Source organism: Ambystoma mexicanum, chromosome 4p (genome assembly GCF_040938575.1).
Source record: "Ambystoma mexicanum isolate Mex_15411 chromosome 4p, UKY_AmexF1_1, whole genome shotgun sequence".
Taxonomy (NCBI): domain Eukaryota; kingdom Metazoa; phylum Chordata; class Amphibia; order Caudata; family Ambystomatidae; genus Ambystoma; species Ambystoma mexicanum.
In genome coordinates, this window is record NC_090927.1 from 966,868,455 (window position 1) to 966,883,271 (window position 14,817).

Genomic DNA, 14,817 nt, shown 5'->3' on the forward strand with positions numbered 1-14,817 from the left:
AACAAATGTTCTACTGAACTTATTTATTTTTTCCAACTTTCACAAAAACTGCTTCACATTTTTTCTGGTTTTTGTTTTTTATTTACTACAACTACTAAAAAAAATACTTAAACATATTTCACAAGTTCACACTAATTCTTTGAGTGCATTTTGGATATTCAAAAGAAAAATCTGATTTCCGACATCAGTCAAATGCACTCCATCTCCTCAAACATTATTTACTCCATCCAACTTGATATTTCCGTTGTCAAAAGATTCCATTCCTAAAGCATATAGAAAAGCACATACGCCTTTTATTGACATGCTCTCTACTTTCTTCCATTTGAGGACATTTGGACATCTCCATATTTGTCCTCGATTGATTTCATAAAAAATGATCTTCGCAGTTGGAAACAGTACCATTAGGCTTCTCAACATATCCTTCAGGGCAAACTGCAAATATCGTGGAGTCACATAGCCAAAACTGTTGCCTCCACAATGCACAACAATAATATCTGGACGTTTAAGTGAGCCATACTCTCACAGAATGGTAATAAGGTTACTCAGTTTAACCCACAATCTTCATACCAGAAAACCTCCACTTCGTCCAATAGTAGCAGAGATGCCACGATATTGACTATCAACCTTCAATGAATGGATCGAAGAATCTCCCACCATCCACACACTCAGCTTCTTCATAGCCATGCCCATCTGTACTACACACAACAAAGAAAACACTTCCTACCCTGGACCTCTGTACACTTCAACTCCTCAACACCGACATAACCTGATTGGCTAATCCCCGGATGTCCTCTTTCCTTGCCAGGCATCCTTAAAAGACCCGGATGGCACATGCAGGTCCGCGGACTACTGCAGTATCCGCAGAGTTGTGGCATCTGCAGCCATTTTATTCACCAATAAAAACAGCTCCCTATCAACTTTTTTCCCCACTCCCACCCTTTCCAGTCCCTATTTTGGCCACAAAATAACACCAAATATGTTTTACAGACTTTTTGTCAACGAGCTGTCCACGGATCCAATATGGCGACCGTTTCAATAATTATGACGCACCTCATGTTTTTGAACTTCCAATCAGCAGGTGCGTATGATGTCCGCAAACGTCACGCTGGTCTCTGATTGGTCAAGAGTTGTCTGTGGACTCTGAATCAGGAAATGAATCCGCGGACTGGACCCAGATATCACTAATTTTGATTGACATACATTTTGGCCATTTACAAAAAAATGACTGGACTGATTTACACCAAATTTGCAAAAAGCATGCTTTCGGGACCAAGCTACCGCTCCTCGCGCAAGTTTGGTGAAAATCCATCCAGTGGTTTGGGCAGTAGGCACAAGCAAAAAATGTTTTCCACTGTGTCTGAGGATTTCAAACATTTTGAAACCCTCCCTATAACTTTCTCCCATGGACAAAACCACACCAAACTTCACAATACATGTTTGTTTTTTGCAAAGTTTGGTGAGGATTCAACCGGGGGCAGTTCTTTCTATCAGTTGAGCAACTGAACCATAACTACATGGCCGCTACTGAAGGCCATGAGATATATATATGATCAAGCGCTCAGTGTAGCGCGAAACGCGTTGTCTTGCAGGTCGTTCACCATGGTGTCCTGCCTCTGTTTGTTTGTGTGTTGCTGCTTTTTGTACTGCTAATTTTGTACAAACGTATCCTTTTTTTTGAAAAGATTAAAAACATCCATATTTACAAACACTGTGTTTTTCTGATTTTGTCCGTGACCTTGGAGTTTGTCCACAGTGCTTGGCCTGCGGGAGTGCGGTTCATTCTCTCCTCCTTCTTTTGGATATATATATATATGTATATATATTTATATATATATATATATATATATATATACATATATATATATATATATATATATAATCTGAGGCTTGTGGAATCTGCTTGGATCACATGCTGTGCATAGGCTGACATCTAGTGGAATCTGCAGAGTATTACAGTAGTTGTTTTCGAAATTCGAGAAGGGGCGTCGACAGGGCGTGCCAGTAATACTATCTCTAGTGTTACGTCCACTGTACCCATTGTCGTTCACGCGTCGAGGTCCTTTAGATTGCTTCTCCTTTCGGCATATCGCCATTGATTTATCCAAATTAGAGAGTTTCTCTTCCTATTCTTTATATCTTCCATCACTGACTATCGATAACATCTGACAGCGGTGAAGAAATCGACCGTCGAAGAATCCCATCGACTGAGCCGTCGGGCCTTGGAGGGCCGCTTCAGCCCACACAGTAGGGAGAGAGGGGGGAGAACATTTGAGAATGTATTTCCCCCTTTTCGTACACTACTCTCGCCTGGTTGCCGTGTCATTCCATTATGGATAGAACCCCTTTCAAGTTCTGCCCAAAGTGCAACAAAATATTCCCATGGGTTGACAAGCACCTTGTGTGCAACCTTTGTCTCCCTCAGGACCACGGCGAAGGGACCTGTCGAGCCATTAAGCTCTTTAAACCCAAGACGTTAAAGGACCGTTTAACCAAGTGCTGGGCCCACCACGCCATGCAGGTCGTGGCCAGAATGGAAGTGGAGGGGACTTGCAGTGACGCCGCGTTATCCGACGGCGAAGGCGATGGAGATACTTCGGTTTCCCACGCACAAGTCCCCACCCCATCAGACAGGTCGGCGCCCTTGTTACGGGGATGACACTTGGCAGCAGTGGCGTTCTCACAGCCCCTTCCACTAAGCACACGGCCAAGACTCGACACGTTGGTTGAACAAAGGCTCACGCACAACGTCTAGGGAACGGTCAGCAGAATCCCTGTCCTCTGGGCACTGGAGGTCCCGATCGCCAAATTACAGGCCCGACTGTCGAAATACAGAACAGACGTTGTGACTAAATCCATTCCTGAACATCGCACGTCAGTAGAAGAAACTTCGGATCATTCCATAGCCAAAGTTTGACGTTCCTCGTTGAAAACCGCAAAAAAAACCTATACAGGCGTGACTAGCCCATTTGGTTAAAAAACACGTTCCAGAAGGCCTAATGAAGGGGGAAGGAGTCCAAGAAGAAGTCTTCTAAGACCCCTCATAGGGAAAGGTCCCATAAGGAAAGGTCCCCACTCATGGGAAAGGATTCATAAGAACAGACCCTATGTCCATTCCTAGCTCTGCCCAATGTAAATGTGAGGATATTGATAGGGTCATGAGAAGGATGAGCTTCATGGTAGATTTTTTTGAAAAAAACCCTGATTCTTTCCAGAGTCTTCAATCCACCCCACCCACAACAGTTGCCTCTAGTTCTCGGGCCCCTCTATCGGCCACTGCTTCTCAGCCCCCCTCAAAGAGGTCTTGCCCCGATACCCTAACTTTTCCATCTCAGCAGAAACCCCAAGTCATTGACCTATATTACCCAGATACTGACACTGAGGACCTCTATGTAACTCAAGAAGCCGCAGATCCTTACTATGCTGATGATGATAAAGAGCCAGACATGTATAACATGGACTCTCCCGTCAACCAGGATCCTCCTGTGGCAGATTCGCCAATAGATAACCAGCCACTACAGAACAACATGCTCATCAAGGCAGCTGAGCACTTCCAAATAAAAACGCAGGAAACTCAACAAGAGGAGGACTTTGTTGACAATATTTTAGGGGATGAGAAGGCTGTCACTCATTTAATTCCCCTCCTGCAGTCTATTCAGCGAAAGATGCAACCCTCACTGGAAACTCCTAACCAGAGGCTGGCAGTTAATCACCGCATAGAGCAGCTCTTCCACCCTGCTCCCTCAGACCCTCTCTATTTCAGAGGACACGCACCTCTGGATAAGGCGAGTTAGAAGCTGTACAAGATGGGAAGGAAAGTGGCCTCCTCCGCTGCCTTTCAAGCGAGAATATCTAATAATGCCACTCCTCTGGCAAGTTATAACGGCCATACATGGGATGAGGTATCGGCTTTATCATCAGCCCCTGAACCCCGTAAAACACAGTTGGCCTTTGTGGCTGCAGAAGGCAGGGAAGTTTGAAGCTGCATTTTAAAGAGTAATCTGGACGCCTCTGACAATGCGGGCAGGATTATTGCAGAGAGGATCATTATTAAGCATCATGCTTGGCTATGCCAGCCTGGCTTCAAGAAAGAGACACATGCCTCGCTTCTTAATATGCCCATTGAGCCCAACATCCCCTTTGGAAAGGCTGTTGAAGACGCCTTGAAAACTGCTAAAGAGGAATACGATACACTGAAGTCGTTGGGCCAGCTAACTAATAAACCCACTGGCCAGAGAGGCAATAGTAGTAATTTTTGTCGCTCACATGGACACATTTCACAGAGGGGTTCAGGCTACAATCAGAATCAGGGAGCATCCTGGGGTAACATTCAAGGCCAAGCCTCAGAAGGATACACAAGGGGACAGCGCCGTTCCCACAGCCGGGGGAGGTCCTCCTCATCTAGAGGTGGAGCCACACCTCCAAAACAGTGACTACTCGCTTCAGGTGCCCTCCCATGCCTCTCCAGTAGGAGGGTGTATTTCAAACTTCACCCAAGCATGGGAGGGAATTACCTTAGACAGATGGGGGCTATCCACCATAGCGAGCGATGGAGCTAATTGGGCGACCCCAGAACCGTCCTCAGCACCAAAAGACTCACTCGAACAATGCATCCTTCTTTCGGAAATCGCAAGACTGCTCCGAAAGGACGGCATAGAAATCGTCCCGGCGAATCAGATAAACAAGGGTATTTATTCAACCTACTTCCTTGTGCCAAAAAAGGTTCTAACAATGCGCCCAGTATTAGACCTACGCCCTGCAAACATCTATGTCAAGCCACAAAAATTCTGCATGACTACGCTACAAGACGTAATCCCTCTATAAAAACAGGGGGATTACATGGCAACATTGGATATGAAAGATGCTTATTTTCATATTTCAATGTTCCCAGCGCACAGAAGATTCTTGCGGTTCAAGATAGCAAACCAGCACTACCAATTGTAAGTGCTACCCTTTAGAATAGCATCCACTCCAAGGGTATTCACAAAGGTACTGGCGGTGGTGGCGGGGCACCTGCGCAGGGAGGCAATCCCAGAGTACCCTTACCTGGACGACTGGCTGATTACAGGGGAGACTCCCCAAATTTGCAGGCAAAACATTCAAAGAACTATCAATCTTCTCTTTCAGTTGGGCTTCTCCATAAATTAGAAAAAGTCAAGTCTAGTGCCAAGCACAACCAAACAGTTCCTAGGAGCTGTAATAAACTCGAAGGAGGGGTTAGTCTTTCCATCAGAGGAAAGAGTCCAAAATATTTTACTGCAAATACCCCATTATCAGGTCGGCCGCCAGATAAGCGTACGCAAAGCTATGCGTTTGCTGGGCATGATGGCATCTTGCATTTACTTGGTATCACACGCGTGCCTGCGCATGCGACCCATGCAGGAGTGGTTGGCGAACCAGTAGTCTCAGGCAAGCGGTCAGTGGGACGATCTAGTGTTCATTTCGCCAACACTAGTACAAAACCTTTGCTGGTGGACAAGGCAGAATCTGTTGAAGGGAAAACCCTTCCACAATCCAAAAGTGCAGGCGATTGTCACAACAGACGCCTCACTCGACGGGTTGGGGGCTAACCACCTTCATCACACAGCACAAGGTCTGTGGACTCCTGCTATGGCGCAGAACCTCAATCTGCTCGAACTACTGGCGGTGTTCAAGGCCCTTCAGACATTCGAGACACACCTAGCAAACCAGTCTGTGTAAGTCCTCACCGACAGCACTACAGCGATGTTCTATATCATCAAACAAGGGGGCACACGTTCTCCAAATCTGTCCAAGCTGGCACAACAAATTTGGAAATGGGCACTCAAGAAAATATTCCTATCATCACAGCACGTTCCAGGGGAACTCAACTCTCTCTCGCTCTAGCAGACTCGTTGAGCAGAGATCCCCTACCAGAGGTACACGAGTGACAACTAGACACAAGGATCGTAGAACACCTCTTCTCTCAATGGGTTTTCACCACAATAGACTTGTTCGCTACAGGCGAAAACAGTCATTGCCCAGACTTCGCGTCCAGGTTCCCCCAGCCAGGCTCCAAGGGGAACACCCTACGGATGAACCAGTCAGGGAAATTTGCCTTTGCTCACCCCGCACCTCCCCCCAACTTCTGTCAGGTTGGTGAACAAGATCCACAAAGAACAAGTGACGCTCATCCTGGTTGCTCCTATGTGGACAAGACAGCCATGGTATCCACATCTGTGCAAACTGGCGATGTGCGATCCCATCAATCTCCCGTGCCAGACCAATTTACTCAATCAGCACAGGGGATTAACAGTGCACCCTCAACCTCACTCAATGAACTTGGCAGCATGGCTTCCTGAAGTCATAGAGTTCGGACATTTTAACCTACCACAGAGGTGTATGTATATTCTGAAGGAGGCACGAAAGCCTAATACCAGACACTGTTATTTCGACAAGTGGAGGAGATTTGTAACTTGGTGCCAGTCTAAACAAATTAACCCCGTAGAATGTACCCCATCCCACATTCTAAATTATATGCTCCACTTGCTTGACTCAGGGTTAGTATTGAACTCTTTAAAGGTCCACTTGGCGGCCTTGTCAGCTTACACCATCTCCCACATTAAAGTATCATGGTGGAAGGTGCCGGTCATCAAAGCATTCATGGAGGGGGTCAAGAGACTCCATTCTAACCCGCTGCCAGGATGGGATCTCAATGTAGTACTCGCTAAGCTCATGGGACCCCCTTTCGAGCCGATGCACAAGTCAAGTCTTAAACAACTGACTTACAAAACTGCCTTCTTAGTGGCTATTACTTCCATAATAAGAGTTAGTGAATTGCTAGCATTGTCAGTGCAGGATCCTTACTTTGTCATACACAAGCACAAAACTGGTTTTACGTACTCATCCTAGGTTCTCTCCTAAGTTCATCTCAAAATTACATGTGAACCAGTCCAATGAGCTTCTGGCTTTCTTCCAGAACCCAAAAAGGTCAGCTGAGGTAAAACGACACACGCTAGATGTAAGGAGGGTTAGACCAGAACGCTAAGGAAAACAGACCAACTATTTGTCTCCGTAGCCCCAGGCAGAGAAGGGGATAGCATTTCCAAGAATTCCATCTCCAGATGGATAGTCAGGTGCATACAACTGTGCTATTCCCTGACAGACAAGACACTGCCTTTCACGCTGAGAGCTCAATCGACAAGGAACACAGAAGCTACTTTGGTTTTCATTGCAAATGTCCCCATAGACAGCATTTGCAAAGCAGCTACATGGAGCTCAGTACACACATTCCAAGACAGATACACAGGTGGGACAAGCGGTTCTAAGACATCTGTTCGCCCATGAACCTTCTCACAGCCCACCACCTTCTCCTAACACTGCTCGCTAATCCATGCACAGCATGTGATCTAAGTATATTCCACAAGCCTCAGAAGGGATGCATTACTCACCGTTTTCGAATTTCTGATGCTTGTACCTGCTTAGATGCACATGCACCCACCCTTCCTCCTCTCGGAGAGAAGGCGCATGGATCGTATGAGCTTGTCTGATACATATCTGCTTGGATACATCTGTACTCATGCTAGACTTCATGCTACCTCATGTCAGAAACAAAACATTCTGAGGGACCTCGACACATGAAGGACCATGGGTTCAGTGGATGTCACACTAGGGATAGTATTACTGGCACACCCTGTCGATGTCCTTTTTCGAATTTCGAAAACAACAACTGTAATACTCAGCAGCTTCCACTAGATGTCGGCCTATGCACAACATGTGAATCTAAGCAGATACAAGCATCAGAAATATGATTGCGGTGAGATATATGTATATTTGTTAAAGGGACAATATGGTTAAGTTGCACTGATAAAAACCTATGAATCTGAATGAAAAAAACATTGTTAAAGGGACGTTATGTTTACAAGTAAAACCGAAAAACCTCAGAAATTCGCCAGTTATACCAAGCTTAGCAACCATAACTCGCACCACCAAGGTGCACTGCTAAAACTAACACCCAGGACATCAAAGATGACATCACTGATAACATCACATGTGAAATATCATTGATGACATCACTGATAACATCACATGTGAAATTCATTTTGATGAAAAGTCCCTACAAGGGGTTGTGTTTATAATGTTGGTTGCATGATGTCAGGGGTGATTGTGGAATGTTAAACATGGAATAACTAGCTAACAATTCAAGACTTACTACACACTTGGGCTAGTACAAACAATACATATGAAGGCCCACAATATGTACAAATCAGAGGCACATTCAGGGAAACTAAAGTAAGGAAGGAAGAAAGAAACAGCATCATCAGAAAATGTTAATAGCATTAAAGTTTATCTTCATGTATGCAAAGGAATTATGTGTTGGAGGCCTGCCTATTGCCCCATGTGCGCGCACCACGAGCTGAGACCAAACCCTAAGGAAAGTACTTTAGAACATATGACAAGGTTAATATGTAGATAAACAGAACCTTTTGATTTTTAATATTCTGTCATACAACAAAACCATCTGGCCTAGATATTTCCGTGAACAAAAACAAGTGGCCCAGGTATGTGATGTCATCAGTGATCTAGCACCCAGAGAGAATCATGGGTGTAGCAGTTCTTTACTACTGTTTGAATTTAACGAAGGCTGAAGCTACAAAAGTGAAATGCACTTGGACTACCTGGACATTACTCCTACGGGACCACCTCCATGCATTGCCACACCAAATCCAACTACCGCAATGCTCTCGGAAAGATTGTTCCTTTCTTAGCAAGTAGTAGGCTGTCTTCCTCCACATCATCTTCCTCAACCAATAATGTAACCACATAGCCTACTTCTGTGGGACACAAAACCCCACCAGCTACCTTGCAAGCATTAAAAGAGGCTGTTGACCCATATCTTTGGAAGACAACAGTCCTCTGTATATACTGCAACTCACCACTCTGCAGGGGGAAGCAATTTCGACTTGCGTTTGAAGCTGTGATCAAGGAGCATGAGAAACACTGACCACTACCTTAGAAGTAACACACGCACAACATCTTCACCTGGCCACCTGCCCCTCCATGTTAGTGCTTGGTGCCTCTTCCCTCATTTCCGTCCTCACCTTACGTTCTAACCTCTCCTGCACATTTTTTTTTGAACAACAAAAGAAAGTTTCCTTTAGGAACCATCTTTTATAGTTAAAAAAATATAACAAAAAAAAAATCTTCTAGTCTCCATCTACTTTACATTTCTGAGTAAAGTACATAGACTCAATACGTTTTTCCAACATTTCCATAAGTATTTTGTGTTATGTTAATGGGAATAATTTGATGTTCATCCACTGTTCGAGGGACCGGAACGGGGGATAACGGCCCGGCAGCCCAAGTTATCGGCCCAAGCAAAGTGTGTCTGTGTGCGCCCTGATGCCTGCGGGCGTCTGCGCATTATGAATAAATAAATAAATAACAAGGGCTCCGGACCATTATCCTCCATTGCAGCCCTGCAATGGGGGATAAAGGCCATTAGCACTCCTGGTTCCCAAAGCGGGAACCCAGGGTGCTAAAAAATAGATTTTTCTTCCTTCGGCGTCCCGCTGTAGGAAGGAAAATCCTTTTCCAAGATGGCCACCGTGAAACGAAAAGGCAGGGCTCCGTACAGAGCCCTTCTTCCCTTTCCATTGCAGCCTGCAGAAGGCAAAGTCTATGACCATATTACCACAAGCACATTTTTTTTTTCCTTTGAAACCTATCCAACTTTCAAATACCTTTACCACATTGCCGGTGCCTAGTGGACATGGCCACTTAAACACAATTTTCCGTCCCTCGCATTCCTGGCCAGTAGCCAGATTGTCCGGGTCATCACCTTATAACATAACCCAGACAATCTGGCCACTGCCCATGGCCACATGCTATACCTCAGTCACCAAAGGTATATCACTATTTTTGTACCTACATTATAACAATTGTCAAAAAATAAAACACTGGCATATTTGAAAAACCATGCTTTAAGGTCCTTGCCAATGCTCCTTACGCTAGCTTGCTTGAAATCTGCTCATGATTTATTTTTTCCAAAATGTATCTACATACAATAGTCATATAACTTAGCCCCCACGTGACAAAATCCATTCAGTCTTTACACAAACATTGAAGGTTGGGTCTATAATCTTTCTGAAAACCTTTGTCCACATTCGTCAAACAGCAACACAGTTATAAGCCATCTAAAAATGTTGAGACCCCCATCTGATTTAGCGCCCTCTTGAGAAAATCCCACCAATCTTTACAAGAACATTTATATCTATATTTAAAATAGTTTTGCAAACTTTTGTGTAGATTTGTCAAATGGCACCACATGTATAAGCCTTTAAAATATTTTGGGACCCCGCCTCTAAATATGTTCCCTCTTGACAAAACAGCGCCACACTTTCCAAAACCATTCAGAGTAAAATTCCCAAATTTCATGCAGTTTCATTGAGTGGTCCCAAAGTTATAAGCCATCCAAGAACTGATTTTCACCAACCATGTAATACAGAAATAGGCTTAAATGTCCCCGAACATCTGAAGTGTTCGAGAACATCACAGGACTGCCCCCGAACATCCGGGCTGTTGACTTTGGGGGTGAAAAACACCTGTTTTTTGGCTTCTAACGCCATATCCCATCCCATCCTCATCACCCCTCACTTCACCAGAGATTGTTTGATACGTTTGACAAGTGCAATGTTGTGTTTTTTAATATGTTTCTACTGCAGTGTCTGCGAATCCAACATGGCAGGCATTTCCAAAAATCTGACGCACTTCACGCTTTTCGCCATCCTATCATAGGTTGCGTCCGATGTCCGCGGACATCACCCCACCCTCTGGGCCAATTGAATGCCTGTCCACAGACCGAACAGGGACATGGGTCCGCGAAGCGGAGCCAGATTATCACAAATCTTTTTGGACCTGCTTTTTGGTTGTTTAAAAAAACAACTGGACGGATTTACACCAAATTTACAAAAACACGCTTTCGGGACAAAGCTGGCGCTCCTGGCACAAATTTGGTCAAGCCCCATCCAGCGGTTTGGGCTGTAGGCGTGAGCACATTTTTTTCCATTGTGTGTATGCCCCCCCTATAGCTTTGCCACCCCTTGACGATACCTCACCAAACTTGTCAAATAAATTCGGAGCCGGCCATATACTTTGCAAAGTTTGGTAAGGATTTGTCCAGGGGGAGTGAAGGTATAAGCCGCCCAAAAAGTGCTCTTCCGATGAGTTGAGCAACTTAACCATAACTACATGCCCGCTACCGCAGGCCGTGTAATATATATTCCATGAGCAGAAGTAATTTATTTTTCATCTACTCAAAAACTGCAATCGACTTTCTAACCAGTTGAAAAATGTTAGCTGTGAAGGTATAGACATTTAAAAGGCAACATTGTGCAGTTAACATTTTAACGTAACGCACCTAGTGCCTCATTATTGGTGGTTGTGTGTTAAAGCCTGTATCTCTAGCAAAGTTCAACAACAATCAGAGCTCCACCTAGTGGAATGTTTTTGTTAGGGCTCAAATAGACATCCTCAAGTGGCTATACACATTGCTTTAGACCACTCTGGACAAGCACTGCCAAGCCAATATCTTGTTCTAACATATTAAACATCCTAACCAGATAATACCGGGTTGTCTTCACTATAGGAATTACTCTAGCTTTGTAATTATTGAAGTCCTCACTTTTCATAGTTAAACAATTATCTTTTGCTGTTCTTTCAGTGAACAGTTTCTTTTTTAACATTCTCTGGTGCTCTGGTTTCTAAACTGTTTTATAAATGCAGATTTATTTTGCAGGACAAAAGGCCTTTACATGTGACCAGTGTGGGAAGTATTTCAGCCAGAAGAGGCAGCTAAAGAGCCACTATCGAGTACATACAGGTAAGCCTTTTCATGGACGACGGTATTGCCTCGATCTGAACATATTTCAGTCATTTGTGAATTCTCTACAACATGTACCACTTGCTCATAGGATGTTTGTCCTTTTCCAAAGAGGTGAGCTCACTGCAGAAGGCAAAATAGCAGAGTATACTACAATATAGATTTTTAATTATGAACACCCCACACATCTCATTAAGTTTCAATTGGATAATTGTGATATTTTCCAGATTTATGTTACAAACTGGTTGTTTCTTCTTTGTTAATGCTGCTTCAGTATCTTATTCTGATAGTATAGTACTGTTCTTTGTTATATTGAGATTAACCCCTTGAATTGGAATACTGTCAGTTGGTGCATTGTAAGACTCTGAAATAAATAAAACCACTAGATAAACCCTCCTAGATGTGCCCCCTGTCAGATATGGTTATCAGAAACGGGTGTAAACCACTTTATCTGGGGCCCTTCTCATGGATCAAGGATCAGCGCAACAGTGTACACCATTTTACCTTCTTTCTCCCCCAGCAACTGCTAATGTACAAATGGGGTGGTAGGATACCCTCAATCTTCCACATTGTCAGAAAATAATAATAATAATAATAATAATAATAATAATAATAAACACCCTTAGTAAGATTAATATGTGTCTATCTGCTGCACAAAGTGTTCTGTTCATCTGCACATCTCTGACTACCCACCTCAATTTCTGTTTTTGCTGCTATCGCCGACTTTTGCATTTGATCAGATATATTCTATCTTGCAAAGGTCACATTTATATTCTTAATGCAGTACTGTGCCTTGTGGTGTGTGTTTAGCTCATTTATACATGCCACCAAAAGTGGTAGACTTGGGTGTAATTACCACCACTAACAAAAACATTGTTAAAGGGACATTATGGTTAAGTTGCACTAGGAAATACCTATGAAATTCGATGGAAAAACATTGTTAGAGGGATGTTATGCTTACAGGTAAAACCGAAAAACCCATGAAAGTCGACAGTTATGGTAAGCTAAGCAACCATAACTCGTGGCAGCAGTGTGCACTGCAAGGACTAACACCCATGACATCAAAGATAGCATCACAAATCTCATTCATGACATCACCCATGACATCACATGCTCATTTACTTTTCATAGGAAGCCTCTTCAAGGGATTGTTATTGTAATGGTGGCAGAAAACTATAAAAGAATATTGGAAGAACTATCATGAGAGAAGTATGTCATGGAGGAATGCATTGCTATACACACCATAGTATTATGCACTTTTTCAGTGTATATGAAGGAACTCATGTGCAAACGTAGCCATTGTCCGCACCATGGCTCATGGAAGTGTAACCTTCAAAATCTTTCCATGTTACATACTAACAATATTAATGCATTCGTTTTAGAGTGTTGGGTACAGTGAAACATGTAAGAAGTAGCTACCGTTGCCTTTATAACTACATATTTGCACTACTGCACAGAAACCATAAAGACGGCGTAATGCATACAAACATGACCATATGCAAGGGACTTAGTTAGCTAAAAAGCAGCAGTATTAACGGAAACTGTTATTAACATAACTGATTATCTTCATGCAAAGAAACGAGTGCTGATTTATGCTTTCCTCCTCCCCTATATTTATATGTATCATATAATGTGAGTGAACCGTAAAGAAAGGTGTGTAAGAACATATGAGAAGGTTGCCGTACACAAATATAGAACCTTTTCAATTGTTTGTTCATGACTATTAGTGAAGAAAAGCACCTGGCCTACTTAGGGTAGTGAACAAAACGGAGGAAGACACACATGATGTCATGAGTGATGTCATGAATGAGATTTGTGATGCCATCTTTGATGTCATGGGTGTAAGTCCTTGCAGTGCCCACTGGTGGCACCAGTTACGGTTGCTTAGTTTACCATAACTGTCGAATTTCGTGGGTTTTACCTGTAAGCATAACGTCCCTGTAACAATGTTTTTCTATGAAATTTGATAGGTTTTTGCTAGTGCAACTTAACCATAACATCCCATTAACAATGTTTTTGTTAGTGAATTTCATAGGTTTTTAGTAGAGCACTGTAAGCAGAACATTGCTTTAGCATACTGTTTTCTGTAAAGACGATAGGTATTTAGTACGGCAACATAACCATAACGTCCCGTTAACAACAGTTTGTTACTGATTTCTTGCCTGCCCTCACGATAAACGTGTGGAAAGGGCAAATTGTCTGGTGTATGCATCCATTTGCGCTACACCTTACTTGTCCGAATGGAGTTGGTGTATCGTACCAATTGCAGAAGTACATAGTAAATGTGGTTTAGTGTGTAGGGAGGCTCTCTTTTTCTGTTAACAGTGCATGATAAATCTGTACCGCACACTACTGGCCGACATAACTACAGATGAGCAATATGGACGTTTCCTAGGGACACTGCACCTAGTTGTCGTATGTGCAATCCCACGGCAGCTATCCATAGGACTCCATTAGTGGCTGCATGTCCGCATCTTCGAATGTTCTAAGTAGTTGGGGAAGGGCACGTGTTTCCGTTCCACACCTAGAGCCATGCATAGGTCATCCACTGTATGCTGGTAGCACCGCCCCTGTTGCTAGCCCTACGGATTCATGCAGTAGGCTACCCCATTTAAAGTACTAGTGCCGACTTCCTGGTTGGCTCGGCAAACCTACCAATGTGTGGATAAAGTACTCATACCTGTATAACGGCCAATGGTAAACCAGGAACAGCAACCTGCAGTGTCACGTGGACATGGTAAACATTGCATTACTTTGATTTATCTGCTGTTTGCCTTTCCATGACCCGTTAAACAGATACATTGTGTGTGCACTCAGCAGTGTGACTGAAAGTATCAAGAGGTTGCCTGCCGGTCATGCAGTTGAAGAAAACATGTAACTGCAGGTGGGACAGTTTTTACTAAGTCTGCAAAAAGGCAAAGCTTGTGCACCTTCCTCACGCACATAATAGTGCATGTGAAGGCAAATAAAAAACAGCAGAA

General features: G+C 43.6%; 1 protein-coding gene across 2 annotated transcripts in view; it reads left to right on the forward strand.

The window, feature by feature from the left end:
- ZBTB24 (zinc finger and BTB domain containing 24) overlaps positions 1-14,817 on the forward strand; it is a 277,017-nt gene that overhangs the window by 104,754 nt on the left and 157,446 nt on the right. Inside the window, exon 3 of one of the 2 annotated variants that reach the window (XM_069606538.1) lies at positions 11,753-11,836. The exons of the other annotated variant lie outside the window; for it this stretch is intronic. Coding sequence (XP_069462639.1) covers positions 11,753-11,836 — 84 coding nt within the window. The remainder of the gene's footprint in view (positions 1-11,752; positions 11,837-14,817) is intronic. 2 annotated transcript variants of the gene reach the window in all.